Here is a 14,559-nt window from a genome sequence, read left to right on the forward strand (position 1 = left end):
TTGACTCTCCAATCCATTTCAGAATGTTGTCTGCATCGTCACATCCGCTTTCTCCTTTCTGCTCTTCCCAGCAACTTTCCAACCAATCATTCTAACATAAAGTTATTCCAAATTGTTCCAATCTTATTCTTTTATCAAAAAGAAAGTCCCCATGAAGAAACTCGAGGGTTTTCTATGCCTTATTTAATTTCCTTCAAAGTTCTTTTTACTTTAGTTTCTTATCTCTTACGCTCTTTACCCATTCATTGCCACCTGTTTCTCTCTCTCTGAGCTTCCCTTAAACTCGGATCTTATCAGTCCTTCCAAGATTTCTTTCAGAGGTTCACTAAATACACACTGAACATTCAGGTTTTATTCATAAAATAAAGTTCATCAAGCAATTCCCCATTTATTCTTTTCACTTTCTCTGAAGTTAGAATATCATGTCTCCAGATCTCCTTCTCTGTTGATCTCTTCTGAGCTCAGTTTCAGGGTCTTCCACCCACTGCAGTGGGAAATAGCACCTTCCCTTATCTGCAGCAGACTATCCCCTTTATTCCCACGATCTCCACCAATTTCGGCAATCCAACACTCAGAAAATCAGACAAAGACTGCAGCTAGCTTTCTTTGCTCCAGTCTGACATAGCGCCACCCTGGAAATTCCCTAATTTATAACTATTTAAACCAGGCCTGTCAAACTGGCGGCCCATGGGTCAAATGCGTCATGCACTGGCCATGCCTACCCCAGCTCCGCAAAAGGAAAAAAATGTTGAGATACATCATGATATGCCACATGATGCGATTGAGTTTGACACCTGTGGTTTAAACCAATTAACGTATGTTAAACACTTAAACAGTAATTGATAATAAGACTATAGTTGGACTCAGATTGATCCTAGTAAGAAGAAAGTAATTGTGCCACGCGAAAAGGGCACTCTCCTTAATAGCTGAAAGCTAGACTTCACTTCATGGATATACCCAGAGAGGACCTCCAAAATTCTGCATTGTTTGTCACTTGATAATGTTCCTAAGCTCCATATTTATATACTGAAAGCCAGTACAGATGAGAAAACAATATTCACTTCATTATATACCAATAACAAGTCTAACTGCCCAGAACTTCCTATACTCCTTTCAAAGAAGTGCTGCATATAGTACAATGCTTAATGGAACAGTATTCAAACACATAGCTAGTCATTTGCTAGATAAATGATTGTCACTTACAGAATTATTATTCAGAATTGAAGACAGAATTGAACCCATTCTTTTCCAATGTATGTTTTTATTTCAATCCCTTTAAAGTACTACAGTGATCCCCCGATTATCGCGAGGGTTCCGTTCCAAGACCCCTCGCGATAATCGATATTTCGGGATGTAGTGGTGCGGAAGTAAAAACACCATCTGCGCATGCGTGCCCCTTTTTCCATGGCCGCACATGCGCAGATGGTGGAGTTTGCGTGTGGGCGGCGGGGAAGACCGCCCAACAGCTGATCTGCTCCGCAGCGCGGCAGCAGCGAAGAGCTTTGCGTGGGCAACGGGGAAACCCCATATTCGGCTCCTCGCTGCTGCCGCGCTGCGGAGCAGACCGGCGGCCGAAGGAACCTTCCCTGGGTGCCGCCCGCCGCCCACGCAAAGGGGAAACCCCAAGACCATGTAAGCTGAAACCGGGCGGTTTGGACTTCCCATTCCTCCAAGTCACTTCGCCGCTCGTGTCCTGGCTAAACCGGGCGGCAGGAGACAGGCTTTGAGTTTTGGCTGCAGGGGGAGCGAGTTAGGAAAGTCCTACTTCTCCCCCCGCAGCCAAAAACTCAAAGCCTGTCTCCTGCTGCCCGGTTTAGCCAGGACACGAGCGGCAAAGTGACTTGGAGGAATGGGAAGTCCGCTTCACATTCCTCTAAGTCACTTCGCCGCTCGTGTCCTGGCTAAACCGGGCAGCAGGAGACAGGCTTTGAGTTTTTGGCTGCGGGGGGAGAAGTAGGACTTTCCTAACTCCCTCCCCCCGCAGCCAAAACTCAAAGCCTGTCTCCTGCTGCCCGGTTTAGCCAGGACACGAGCGGCAAAGTGACTTGGAGGAATGGGAAGTCCAAACCGCCCGGTTTCAGCTTCACATTCCTCCAAGTCATTTCGCCGCTCGTGTCCTGGCTAAACCGGGCAGCAGGAGACAGGCTTTGAGTTTTTGGCTGCGGGGGGAGAAGTAGGACTTTCCTAACTCCCTCCCCCCGCAGCCAAACCTCAAAGCCTGTCTCCTGCTGCCCGGTTTAGCCAGGACACGAGCGGCGAAGTGACTTGGAGGAATGGGAAGTCCAAACCGCCCGGTTTCAGCTTCACATTCCTCCAAGTCATTTCGCCGCTCGTGTCCTGGCTAAACCGGGCAGCAGGAGACAGGCTTTGAGTTTTTGGCTGCGGGGGGAGAAGTAGGACTTTCCTAACTCCCTCCCCCCGCAGCCAAAACTGAAAGCCTGTCTCCTGCTGCCCGGTTTAGCCAGGACACGAACGGCGAAGTGACTTGGAGGAATGGGAAGTCCAAACCGCCCGGTTTCAGCTTCACATTCCTCCAAGTCATTTCGCCGCTCGTGTCCTGGCTAAACCGGACAGCAGGAGACAGGCTTTGAGTTTTTGGCTGCGGGGGGAGAAGTAGGACTTTCCTAACTCCCTCCCCCCGCAGCCAAAACTCAAAGCCTGTCTCCTGCTGCCCGGTTTAGCCAGGACACGAGCGGCGAAGTGACTTGGAGGAATGGGAAGTCCAAACCGCCCGGTTTCAGCTTCACATTCCTCCAAGTCATTTCGCCGCTCGTGTCCTGGCTAAACCGGGCAGCAGGAGACAGGCTTTGAGTTTTTGGCTGCGGGGGGAGAAGTAGGACTTTCCTAACTCCCTCCCCCCGCAGCCAAAACTCAAAGCCTGTCTCCTGCCGCCTGGTTTAGCCAGGACACGAGTGGTGAAGTGACTTGGAGGAATGGGAAGTCCAAACCGCCCGGTTTCAGCTTACATGGTCTTGGGGTTTCCCCTTTGCGTGGGCGGCACCCAGGGAAGGTTCCTTCGGTCGCCGGTCTGCTCGGCAGCGCGGCAGCAGCGAGGAGCCGAATATGGGGTTTCCCCGTTGCCCACGCAAAGCTCCTCGCTGCTGCCGCGCTGCGGAGCAGATCAGCTGCCCGGCGGCCGAAGGAACCTTCCCTGGGTGCCGCCCGCCGCCCACGCAAAGGGGAAACCCCAAGATCGGGCGAACCCGGGTTTGGGGGGCTGCTGGGAAGCCCCCCATGCCGGCGGCGACCTTTTAAAACAGCCACGCCGCTTCCCAGCTGACTCCCGAAGCCAAACGCGGAAGTGGAGTTTTTTAAATTAATTTTTAAAAAAAATCGCGATATAGCCGTTTCGCGAAGATCGAGATCGCGAAACTCGGGGGATCACTGTATTTGGAAGGTACAAATTGCCATCCTTGGTTACCAGATAGCTGTTGATGCATTTATGTTTGCAGTGTATTATTAAATGTTATATTCAAGTATTCCTTCACAAGTTGTAGTTATTTCTATCATTCAATAGCAAATAGGTTTCTAAGACTTCACATAGCAACTTTATTCTTACTAGTTCATTTGATCTGATTATTATAGAATCTTCAAAGATCTCAAGAAAAGATTATGCTACAGCTATAAATGCAATTATAACTTTAATACTTGGAACACTTCCATGAAATAGTGTCTATCCAATTTTGTTAAATTAATATTTTATTTGGCTTGCAGTTGTACCTCATATTACTGATGCAGTTCAAGAATGGGTAATGAATCAGGCCAAAGTTCCTGTGGATGGTGATAAGAAAGAACCACAGATATGTGTAATTGAAGTGAGTATGAACTTTCTGTATGTTGCTATGAGCAAAGGCTTATTTATTATATATATTCTTGATTATAATCCCTGGGATTATAATCAAGAATATATATAATATATTGGAGGTTTATAGGAATACAATTCAAATATCCATGGTCACCATTAAAGTAATAATACAAAAACTCTAAAAAGCATAGAAAATAACCTAAAATCCTGCTATCAAGTCCTAAGAACTTTTCAGAAGAGCTCTATTTTCATCTGCTTCCAGAATTCAATTAATGTAGGAAATAACCTTACCTCTAGCAGGAAGACATTCCAGAAAGCTAGATAGAACTGCCACTAAAATGGTGTAAAATCCTCTCACCTCAGGCAATGTTCCCTCTAATTTTTTGTCGGCGTGGGCGATAAAGTACAGTGTCTAAGCGGCAGTCCCTTTGGGATTGGGCGGCACAGAAGTATGTATATATGTGTATGTATGTATGTATGTTTGTATGTATAAATAAATAAATAAATAAGTAAATATTCATGCCTCAGCGCCTGATTCACAGATGTCACCCAAGACAACTTATTGTGTAATTATTTGGGGCTCGGTGCTGGGGCATAATAAGGTCCCTTCCCACTATGTTATTCTGTTATTTTATAGTTCAATTAATATCATTATCCTCTTATAAATCCAGATAGGCCGCCATGCCTACTCCTCCTTCTTATACATTCGTCTTAAAAGAAACAAAAAACCCTTATACAAATTTTTCCTAATTAGGAAAAAAAAATCCCTTCTTTTTTATTAAAAGAAATTAATAATAAAACAAAACCAAAAACTATTACTATTAAAACTAAAACAACCAGCAAAACCAAAAACACAACTATTAATAAATCCATGCTTTAAAATCTTCATTTCTTAAATATTTATCATAGTATTATAGTAATCTAATAATACTATGAAAATTTATCTGAACACCAATGCATCAATTAATACTGTATATTTCCATATTCTCCATTGCATCTGGAAGGAGAGTCCAACATGGGTATTACTCCAATCCTATTGGTAGAGACTGAGTTAGATTTACATATTAATCTAGCACCGCCCCCTCTGCTCTTCCCATGAGCCAGTTTTAAAAACTCAGTCAATGAGTAGAGACATACTGAGTTGTAGCTTAAAGGTTTACTTAGAAAAATTGTGGTTAAATGTTATTACCGTTTTAATCTTCTGTTCTTTCTTTTTCAGGATGAAGACACAGGAGGATCCAGACGGTTCTTTTTGGGGTCGCTGCCCTCAGCGGGCATCACCCCCAACGATCCTCCCCAGGGGTTCTGTATTCCCCCAGTGGGAACACCCCGTAGGGGAGCAACCAGCGTGGGGGTCCCTGGCCTCCGAGGCCATACCGAGGCTGTCAGCCGAAGGTGGGGAGGTCCGCCCTCCCCACTGGGAGGCTCGATGCCGCCCGCAAGACGGGATATGAGCGCCTCACAGCTGATGAGGCTAGAGGAGCGGCGCGTCACTGGGAAAGCCGCCGCCGCCGCCGCCGCCGAAAGCTCCGAAAGCTCCGTGGAGAACGCGGCAGAGACAATACAGCCCCCCGGTGAGGCCAGGAGAAGCCTCAGGGTCGGAGGATCCGGACGGCAGCCCGAGGAGCCGCGGAGGCTGGGCGCCGCCATTTTGGGGGAGCGCTGGTGCGGCGAGAGCGCTTTTTGGTGCGAAATCGGCTGGCGGCTAGGCGGAATTGGCGCGAACGGGCTGGAACGCCCTAGTGCGCAGGCGCAGAGCCCGGGAGACCGAGGGCGCCATTTTTTCGGGTGATTCTGACGAGGTGGGCGAGAAATAAGCTACCGGAGGTCAGACACCAGAGAAGCCTTTAATCCCAACGACTGGCACTTGTGAGTACCATGGAGGAGAACCAGGGGAAGGATCTCCCAAGCTCTCCTGCCCCTTCTAAAGAAAAGGCTAAGGGCAAGCCTAAAGAGAAGGCCAAAGCCCACTCATCTGCCTCATCAACTTCCCTCAAAGAGGCTGAGAAGCGCATTAAGGCGCTAGAAAAAAAGCTGGAGGCTGCCTTGCAATCTTCCCCAGCGGGGCTCCCTCTGACCCAGAGGCATCCTGCTGACCCCATCTCACCCCCAACTACCTTCGGGGGTAGAGGGAGATTGGTCACCAGACCGGCATTTTCAGCCCCTGCCTCCGAGCATGCCTTCACCCAGCACATCTTGGGCAAGACCAGGGTCGGCGGGGCCTTCAGGAATGAGCTACCAGGGGCCAGCAGCCACCTTCACCCCCACAGCAGCGGGCCTTCGCACACAGCCTGGGGCGTGGCAAAGTTTGCCTCCAGATCTACAGGATCTCATTGTTTCTGCGTACTCACAGAACATGGCCGGGGCTCAGCAATACAGTAGACCCCATCAGCAAGCCACATGTTCTTGGTCGGCACCGCCCCCCTCGGGTTTGGGGTCCTTGTTGGAAGAGCAGGATCAATTTGAGGAAAGTGACCCGGAGTTTGGCCTTTCAGAGGATGAGACTGCACCAGATCAGGCACCCTCAGTTGGTCTGTTTAAACCAGCATTATTCAAGACCTTGCTATCAAAGGCCAAGCAAGTTATGAATCTCCCGGGCGCCGCTAAGACGGCAGAGGCCGCTGAGGCAGGCCAGACCTCGGCCTCGCTGCTTGAGGAACCCCAACCCGAGTCCGACCACTTCCCAGCTTCAGGCATTTTCGTAAAGGGCATCAAAAGGCCTTGGCAGCAACCAGCAGCAGCACAGGGGCCCTCTAACCTCGAGAGGAAATTTTATACCTTTGACGAGGAGGTAGAAAAGCTGCTTGAATTCCCCCCAATTGACCAGCCAGTGGTCACGCTTGTTTCAAGTGCCTTGGTTCCCTCGGAGACTGGGGAAAGCCTCAGACCGGAGGAGAGGAAGGCAGAGACATTGCTGCGTAAGTCACACTTGATGTCCGGCTGGGGATTCAGGGCAGCGGCAGCAGCGTCGTTTATCAATCGAGCGTCGCTAATGTGGATCAAGGAGATGCAAACTCGACTAGGGCCCGAAGACGGGCGCCTCCGCCAGGACTTAAGTAAATTATTGGCGGCGACCGAGTTCTCGGCAGACGCTACTCTTCATGCGGCGAAGTTTTCCACAAGGAGCATGGCAACTTCGCTATCTTCACGTCGACTTCTGTGGCTGAGAAACTGGCAGGCAGATCTTAAGTCCAAATGGTGCCTAGCCTCTGGGCCCTTCCAGGGCTCCACCCTCTTTGGAGACCTGTTGGAGAAAGTGCTAGTGGAGGACAAAGATAAGAGGAAGGTTCTCCCCAGGGCCAATAGACGACCAGATAGAAGGTTTACCCCTTACTCAAGGCGTCAGTCCTTTCGCTGGGACCCTACCAACACCAACCAAGGCCAGCGTTCCTTCTCCCAGGGTCAGTACAACCAGACCTATAGAAGCGACCGCGGGTCCTTTCAGGACAGGCCGAGAGGCTATCATCAGTCCAGGAGACCATTTCGCGGCAACAACCAGAGAGGGTTCAAACGCACGAAGTGACTCGGCCGCGCCCCAACCCTTAGGAGGCAGACTACAGGGTTTTGGCAAGGTCTGGCAAACAACTGCCTCCGACCAATGGGCCCTAGCCACGGTCACTCACGGGCTCAAGTTGGAGTTCTTCCAACCACCACCCAGCCGCTTTGTACATTGCCCACGGATAAAGGACACTATAAAGAAACTGCAGCTACGCAGGGAGATTACGCACCTGCTCGACATCCGGGCTATAGAGCGGGTTCCGCAGCAAGAGGAGGGCAGGGGATTCTACTCCATGATTTTCATCGTGCCCAAATCCTCAGGAGGTTGCCGGTTGATCCTCAACCTAAAACAACTGAACCTTTTTATAAAATACCGAAGATTCAGGATGCACTCGCTGCAGACCATTCTCGCTTCCATCCGGAAACAAGACATCTTAACGTCCATCGACCTCAAGGAGGCATACCTGCACGTCCCTATCCACCCGGAACATCGCAGGTTTCTCCGATTTTGCACCGAGGGACGGCATTACCAATACAGAGCAATGCCGTTCGGCCTGTCATCGGCCCCACGGACGTTTACGAAACTTTTGGACGTACTGACCGCCAGCTTAAGAGCAAGGTCCATAAGACTCATGGCCTACCTGGACGATATTATCATCTTATCCAGATCCAAAGTGGCGGCAGAGAGAGACCTCAACGAGACTATCTGTACACTGGAACGCCATGGCTTCACAGTCAACGTGGAGAAAAGCCAACTGGTGCCTACCACCAGGCTCCTACACCTAGGAGCAATTATAGACACTCAGGAGGGCACAGTGTCACTTTCACAGGAGAGACAAGACAACATCAGGCGTTTGATATCCAGTGTTCAGCGGGGACCAGTCCCTTTTTTGCTGCTATCAAAGATACTAGGAACCCTGGTATCCGCCATTGGCATAGTGCCTTGGGCCAGGTTCCATATCAGGACACTGCAATGGTTCCTACTCCCTGCTCAACGGATCAAGGTGAGCCATTGTCACAGAAAGGTCCATTTACCCCAGAAGGTCAGAGACTCTTTAAAGTGGTGGATGTCTGCAGCAATCAGCAGAGGATCCCCCTTTCAGACAAAGGATCAGATCATATTGACCACCGATGCCAGTCTTACCGGATGGGGGGCCCACATCGGAGCTCACATGGCTCAGGGCCTGTGGACAGCAGAGGAACTCACTTTAGTCAATATAAACTTTCTAGAATTGAGAGCAGTGTTCCTAGCTCTACAGACATTTGCACCCTTAGTACATCAACAACATGTGTTGGTGCTTACGGACAATGTGGCGACCAGGGCCCACTTGAATCATCAAGGGGGTACAAGGTCGCAGTGTCTCATGGAAGAAACAGAGGCGCTATTCCGCTGGGCCGAACAACATCTACGGTCCTTAACAGCGGAACACATTGCGGGAATCAGCAATACACAAGCGGATTGGCTGAGCCGGTCCACGCTGGATCAGTCAGAATGGAAGCTGGACCCGGTCATTTTCCAACAGGCCGTGACGAGGTTCGGGCTCCCGACAGTAGATCTTTTCGCCAGCTCCCAGAACACCCAACTTCCGAGGTTCTTCACTCGGTTTCCACAGCCAGGAGCGGAGGGAATCAACGCTCTCCGGACACCCTGGCCGCCAGGACTACTTTACGCATTCCCGCCAACGAATCTTATACCGCGGGTAGTGGAGAAACTACTGCGAGAGAGGGCGGAGGTGTTGTTGGTAGCCCCACACTGGCCTCGACGACCGTGGTTCTCCGACCTGGTGGCACTATCAATGTCACCCCCTTGGAGGATTCCGGACCAATTGATATCACTCAGCCAAGGGGAACTTCAACACCCCGATCCCCAGTGGCTCCAACTGACCGTTTGGCACTTGAACGGGTCAGGTTACGAGGACTAAAGTTACCAGAGAAGGTCATAGACACTATGCAGGCTGCAAGGCGCCCATCTACTTCTCGGATCTATCAGACCACATGGGGGGCCTTTTGCAGTTTCTGCGACAAACAAAACATCAACACTGAACAAGCGTCGGTCATTACAGTTCTGGAGTTTTTACAGACGGGACTTGATCGGGGACTAACACCCAATACTCTGAAACGACATGTGGCGGCTCTCGTGACCATGATACGAGTGGAAGGCGTTCGCTCCTTAGCTTATCACCCTTGGGTGAAGGATTTTCTACGAGGAGCAACAAACCAACACTCTCCACCGATCCGGAGGTTTCCTTCGTGGGACCTTACATTGGTTCTCAGAGCCTTGACCAAACCACCGTTTGAACCTATGAGATCTATACCATTGAGGACATTGTCTATTAAAACGGCCTTCTTAGTGGCCATTACATCAGCAAGAAGAGTGTCAGAGTTAGCAGCTTTATCTGTCCGACCTGACCTTTGTGTCTTTTATCCAGACCGAGTAGTGCTGAGATTAGACCCTTCATTCATTCCGAAGGTCAATTCGGAGTTTCATAGGAAACAAGAATTAATTCTTCCAGACTTTTGCACCCACGGCAGTCACCCATCGGAATTAAGGTGGCATAAGATTGATGTACGCCGTGCGGTCAAGATTTACATCAGACGCACAGAAGCTTTTAGGAAATCGGAAAAGTTGTTTGTTTCCTTTGCTTCGGATAAAGAGGGACTTGGAGTGTCATCAGTGTCCATTAGTCGTTGGATCAGGGAATGTATTGCGGAGGCATACAAGGCCCGTAATCAATCGGTTCCAACGGGAGTGACTGCTCACTCAACGAGGAGTGCGGCGACTTCGGCGGCTTGGACTACCCAGGCGTCCATAGATGACATCTGTAGAGCTGCAACGTGGTCGGCACCATCAACGTTCATAAGACACTATAAGTTGGACTCCTTTGCCTCAGCAGAGGCAGCTTTTGGGAGGCGTGTTTTACAAAGGGTTTGCTTATCTCCAACGTCCCTGACAAGACCTTCTCCCTCCCATGGGCAGTAAATCTCTGGTATATCCCATGTTGGACTCTCCTTCCAGATGCAATGGAGAAGAACCGTTGTACCTACCTGAACGGTCTTCTCAGTGCACTGGAAGGAGAGTCCAAACCCACCCAGTTAGTTTTTGGGTACAGGGACGCCGGAGTGGTCAGTTATCAGTTAAGAGTTGTTATAATAAAATTTGGTTATCCTCTTACTATGGTTTCTTTCGTTTTTAAAACTGGCTCATGGGAAGAGCAGAGGGGGCGGTGCTAGATTAATATGTAAATCTAACTCAGTCTCTACCAATAGGATTGGAGTAATACCCATGTTGGACTCTCCTTCCAGTGCACTGAGAAGACCGTTCAGGTAGGTACAACGGTTCTTTACTTTTCTATAATTTCATTTAATATTTCCAAGCTCAATTAATTTTCAGGACTTAGCATTTACTATTATTAACTTTCATCAAACTTCTACATTTCCAAGTATATTTTAAATTCATAATACAAAGTCATAAAATCATACATACATATCATAAACCCCTTATTTATCCTATGCATCTTCCATTCATTTTACCTATGTAATTCTATGTAGTCCTAAAATTCTAATCCAATTTTATGAATTAATACATCCTAATATTAAACAACACCTAAATATATATTTTATCATCATTCCATAGTCAATCCGTATTTAATAATCAACCATTCCTCCTCAAATTTCTACCACTGTCTCATTTCTGGGTGCCTTTCCTGTCTCTCCCCCTTTTCTCTTTCATTTGTTTCTCATTTCTCCTTCTTCCTCCCTTTTTCTCTCATTCCTTCCCCCCTTCACTTCTCTTCTCTTTTTCCATTCCTGTCTTCTCCCCTCCCCCTGTTTGTGTATGTGTGTGCGAACTCTTGAACCATTTCCAAAAACAGGTGAGGGCTTGGTTTTTTTCCTCTGTTATTATTTGGGTGCTTTTTAACATATGCTTTAAATCAAGAGTCACTTCTCTCTCTCTTTTGCTCCTTTCTCTTTTCTCTCATTCTCTGCCTCAATCATTTTATCATTTCTTCCCCCCCTTTTTTCTCTCATTTCTCTCTCTCTTCCTTCCTCTCCTTTTCTCTCCTACTCTCTCTCTTTCTTGCTTTCTTTCTCTCTCTCTCGCTTTCTCTCTCTCTCTCTTGCTTTCTTTCTCTCTTTCTCTCACCCCCCTCTTGCTACCTGTCAAAGGGTGGTGGGGTCCATGCTCTCAATGCGGGCCACCGCCGCCTCTTACTCATCTTCAGTGGTGGGTGGCAACCCCCAGTGGGCCGGCGGGGAAGAAGGCAAAGCTCGGGGATGAGTTCCGGGCCTGTTGCCCCTGGCACCAACATGGGATTGGGCAGGCGGCAGGGGGCAGCCCCCAGCAAGGCGGCAGGGGAGGAGGCAAAGCCGGCTGCCCAGGAAAGTGGCAGCCACCTCCCCCTTCCGTCCCAGCTGAGGCCAAGCCCCCCATCTTGCCCCCCTCACAACCCCCCCCACTCCCGCCTCCCACCATCCAAGACCCCTTTGACTCCTCTGCCACCACCTGCTCCACTCCCTGCGCCCACCTAGCCCGGCCGCCAACCTCCAGCCGGGAGCTGCAAGCCAGAAAGCAACAGCAACAGCAGCACCACCTGGTGGTGGCGGTGGCAGGCGGGGTCCCCCTCTGCCACCCTATTTGCGCGGCCTTTGAAAAGCGTGCACCAGGCTTAAATTTTTAATGCGCTACAGCGCACAGCGCACCTTAGAGGCAACATTGACCTCAGGCTGAGGAGCACCTACTGTATGCCCTAGCCCAGCTGAAGCTAGGCATAGACCCAGTAGCTTCCCCTACTGTTTCAGTGGGAACTGCAAATCCAGAGGAGTTTCCAAGTCTAGAACTTGCTCCTTCATATGTGTCAGCCTTACCAGATAGATCAGACAGGAAACACAACTGGAAAGGCTAATCCAGTTTTATTGTAAAGCTATATAAAGGGAATCTTATAAGTATGATGTAGATATAAATCTTCCACTGCACCCAAAGTGCTTTTTCCAAAGACAATTGGATTTTCTTGATTTTTTTTCTTTGAAATCATTTTGTTTCTCATCCAAGAAGCTTTTCAATTCTAACTTTTGGAGCGATGAGAAGCTTTTTGGATGAGAAGCAAAATGTTTTCAAAGAAAACAATAAGTCCAGCTGATTTTGAAAATAGCGCTTTTGGAACAACCATGATTTGGATGATTGGGAATCTCCATGGACAAATCTTCCACTCTCTATTTTACTGCCTGAGAAATTAAAGTCTTATCTGCCTAGTTCCTGTTTTGAATTCCAATGGATGTATCAGCAGCTCATCTTAGCTTTCTTTGAAGTCACTAGCAACTGTCATAAGCAGGGTTGATGGAGCATCTGGGAAGGGAAGTGTACTGGAGGTATGAAAGAATGTTATAGGGCAGTGATGGTGAACCTTTTTTCCCTCGGGTGCCGAAAGAGCACGCATACGTGCTATTGTGCATGTGTGAGTGCCCACATTCATAATTCAATACCTGGGGAGGGCAAATATAGCTTCCCTTGTCCCCTGGAGGCCTCTGGAGGCCGGAAACGGCTTGTTTCCCAATTTCTGGTGGGCCCAGTAGGCTTGTGTTTCACCCTCCCCAGGGGCCAAAGGCTTCCCTGGAGCCAGGGGAGGGTAAAAACACCCTCCCCCATCCCCCGGAGGCACTCTGCAAGCCAAAACACCCTCCCAGAGCTTCTGTGCAAGGCAAAAATCAGCTGGCCAGCACACACATGACCTGAGCTAGGGACAGCAGATATGGCTCTGTGGGTGCCATAGGTTCGCCATCACTGCTATGGGGAATTGGAGAATATTGACACTAACAGGAACCAGAGATGGCAAACTGAGTCTTCAAGGAAGCCAGTCCTGTGAAAGAAGTTTATACCGGTGCTCAAGGCACTGAGTTCCCAAAGAATCAGAATGAGACCTGATTGGACTGGTCTCTTGAGGGTGGTGGTGATGGTTGGACATTGGGGATTGCTTTCAATATATGATTTTTGCATTGTTTTTTCCTCAGAGCTTGCCTCATCCACCCTGCACTCAGCCTGTCTAGTGAGAGTACCTTTTCTCTGAAACTTATGGAGTCAAGGATCATTCTTTCCTAGGGAGTAGTTGGGGCCAGTCTGACAGGACAATTACTTCTTGCTAGGGATCAATTTTACCTCGTTGTTTCCTATCCAAATGTTCACAGCTTCTAAGCACTAGGGAAAAATTACCAGCATGGTCCCAGATAGTGATGTTCAAGCTGAGTATCATCAACATACCAATGGTACGAAATATCAAATCTCAGTGTCTTCATCTAGATATTAAAAGTGATATGGAGGATGGGTGAAGGACTATCCTCTGTGACAATCCACAAATAATAAATAATTAAATCAGCCTTTCTTACCTTCATCAATTAAAGCCATCCATTGAGGAAGGAATGGAACCAATAGACCCTGACAGTGAACAATATCACAATAATTATAACCATAAAAACAATAATCTCATAAATTTGTTATTACTGGGAACATCTATATGTATTTTTAAAAGCATCCTTAAACCGAAGTACAGATTGAACTATGCCTTTTCATTTGCTCAAATTAATTAACTCCATATGTTATTTTTTAGTTGGGTGGTACTATTGGAGATATTGAGGGAATGCCGTTTGTAGAAGCTTTTCGACAGTTTCAATTTAAGGCCAAAAGAGAGAACTTTTGCAATATTCACGTCAGCTTAGTACCACAGGTAAGTATTTCTCATCATATGTTGCTGCTTTACTCATTTTAAATTTGATAAAATACTAAATTCAGAGATTTTTGAAGACATGAACGAAGTTGCAATTGTATGTTCTTAGATGTAGTCTTGTTATTGTTGTTCATTAATTGCCAACAGAACATTTTAGGCTGAATGTTTCTAGAAAAGATTTGAAAGGCTCATGTTATATTTATTTCAACCAATGAATAAACATCTAAAGGCCTTTATTGTATTTATATGGAACAAGCTCTGCATTTGGCAGACTAACGATCAACATGTGGAACCCACGTGAAATAAGCCTTGCTACAAAGCTCAAAGTCTACCGAGCAGTAGTGCTAACTATCCTGTAGTGTGTCAGTAAGACTTGGACTGTATAGAGGAGACATGCTAGCCCAGGGGTAGGCAAAGTTGGCTCTTCTATGACTTGTGGACTTCAGCTCCCAGAATTCCTGAGCCAATCAGGCTAGCTCAGGAATTGAAGTTCACATAGAATAGAATAGAATAGAATAGAATTTTATTAGCCCAGTGTGA

General features: G+C 48.0%; 1 protein-coding gene across 4 annotated transcripts in view; it reads left to right on the forward strand.

Moving 5' to 3' along the window:
• The window catches only part of CTPS2 (CTP synthase 2), a 121,512-nt gene that overhangs the window by 45,014 nt on the left and 61,939 nt on the right, over positions 1–14,559 (forward strand). For 3 of the 4 annotated variants that reach the window (XM_070750778.1, XM_070750777.1, XM_070750781.1), the window contains exons 4-5: positions 3,715–3,815; positions 13,903–14,019. In XM_070750778.1, the coding sequence (XP_070606879.1) occupies positions 3,715–3,815; positions 13,903–14,019 (218 nt within the window). The remainder of the gene's footprint in view (positions 1–3,714; positions 3,816–13,902; positions 14,020–14,559) is intronic. The other variant, XM_070750782.1, reaches the window with a different exon arrangement.

The sequence above is a fragment of the Erythrolamprus reginae genome, chromosome 4 (genome assembly GCF_031021105.1).
Source record: "Erythrolamprus reginae isolate rEryReg1 chromosome 4, rEryReg1.hap1, whole genome shotgun sequence".
Classification (NCBI taxonomy): Eukaryota; Metazoa; Chordata; class Lepidosauria; order Squamata; family Dipsadidae; genus Erythrolamprus; species Erythrolamprus reginae.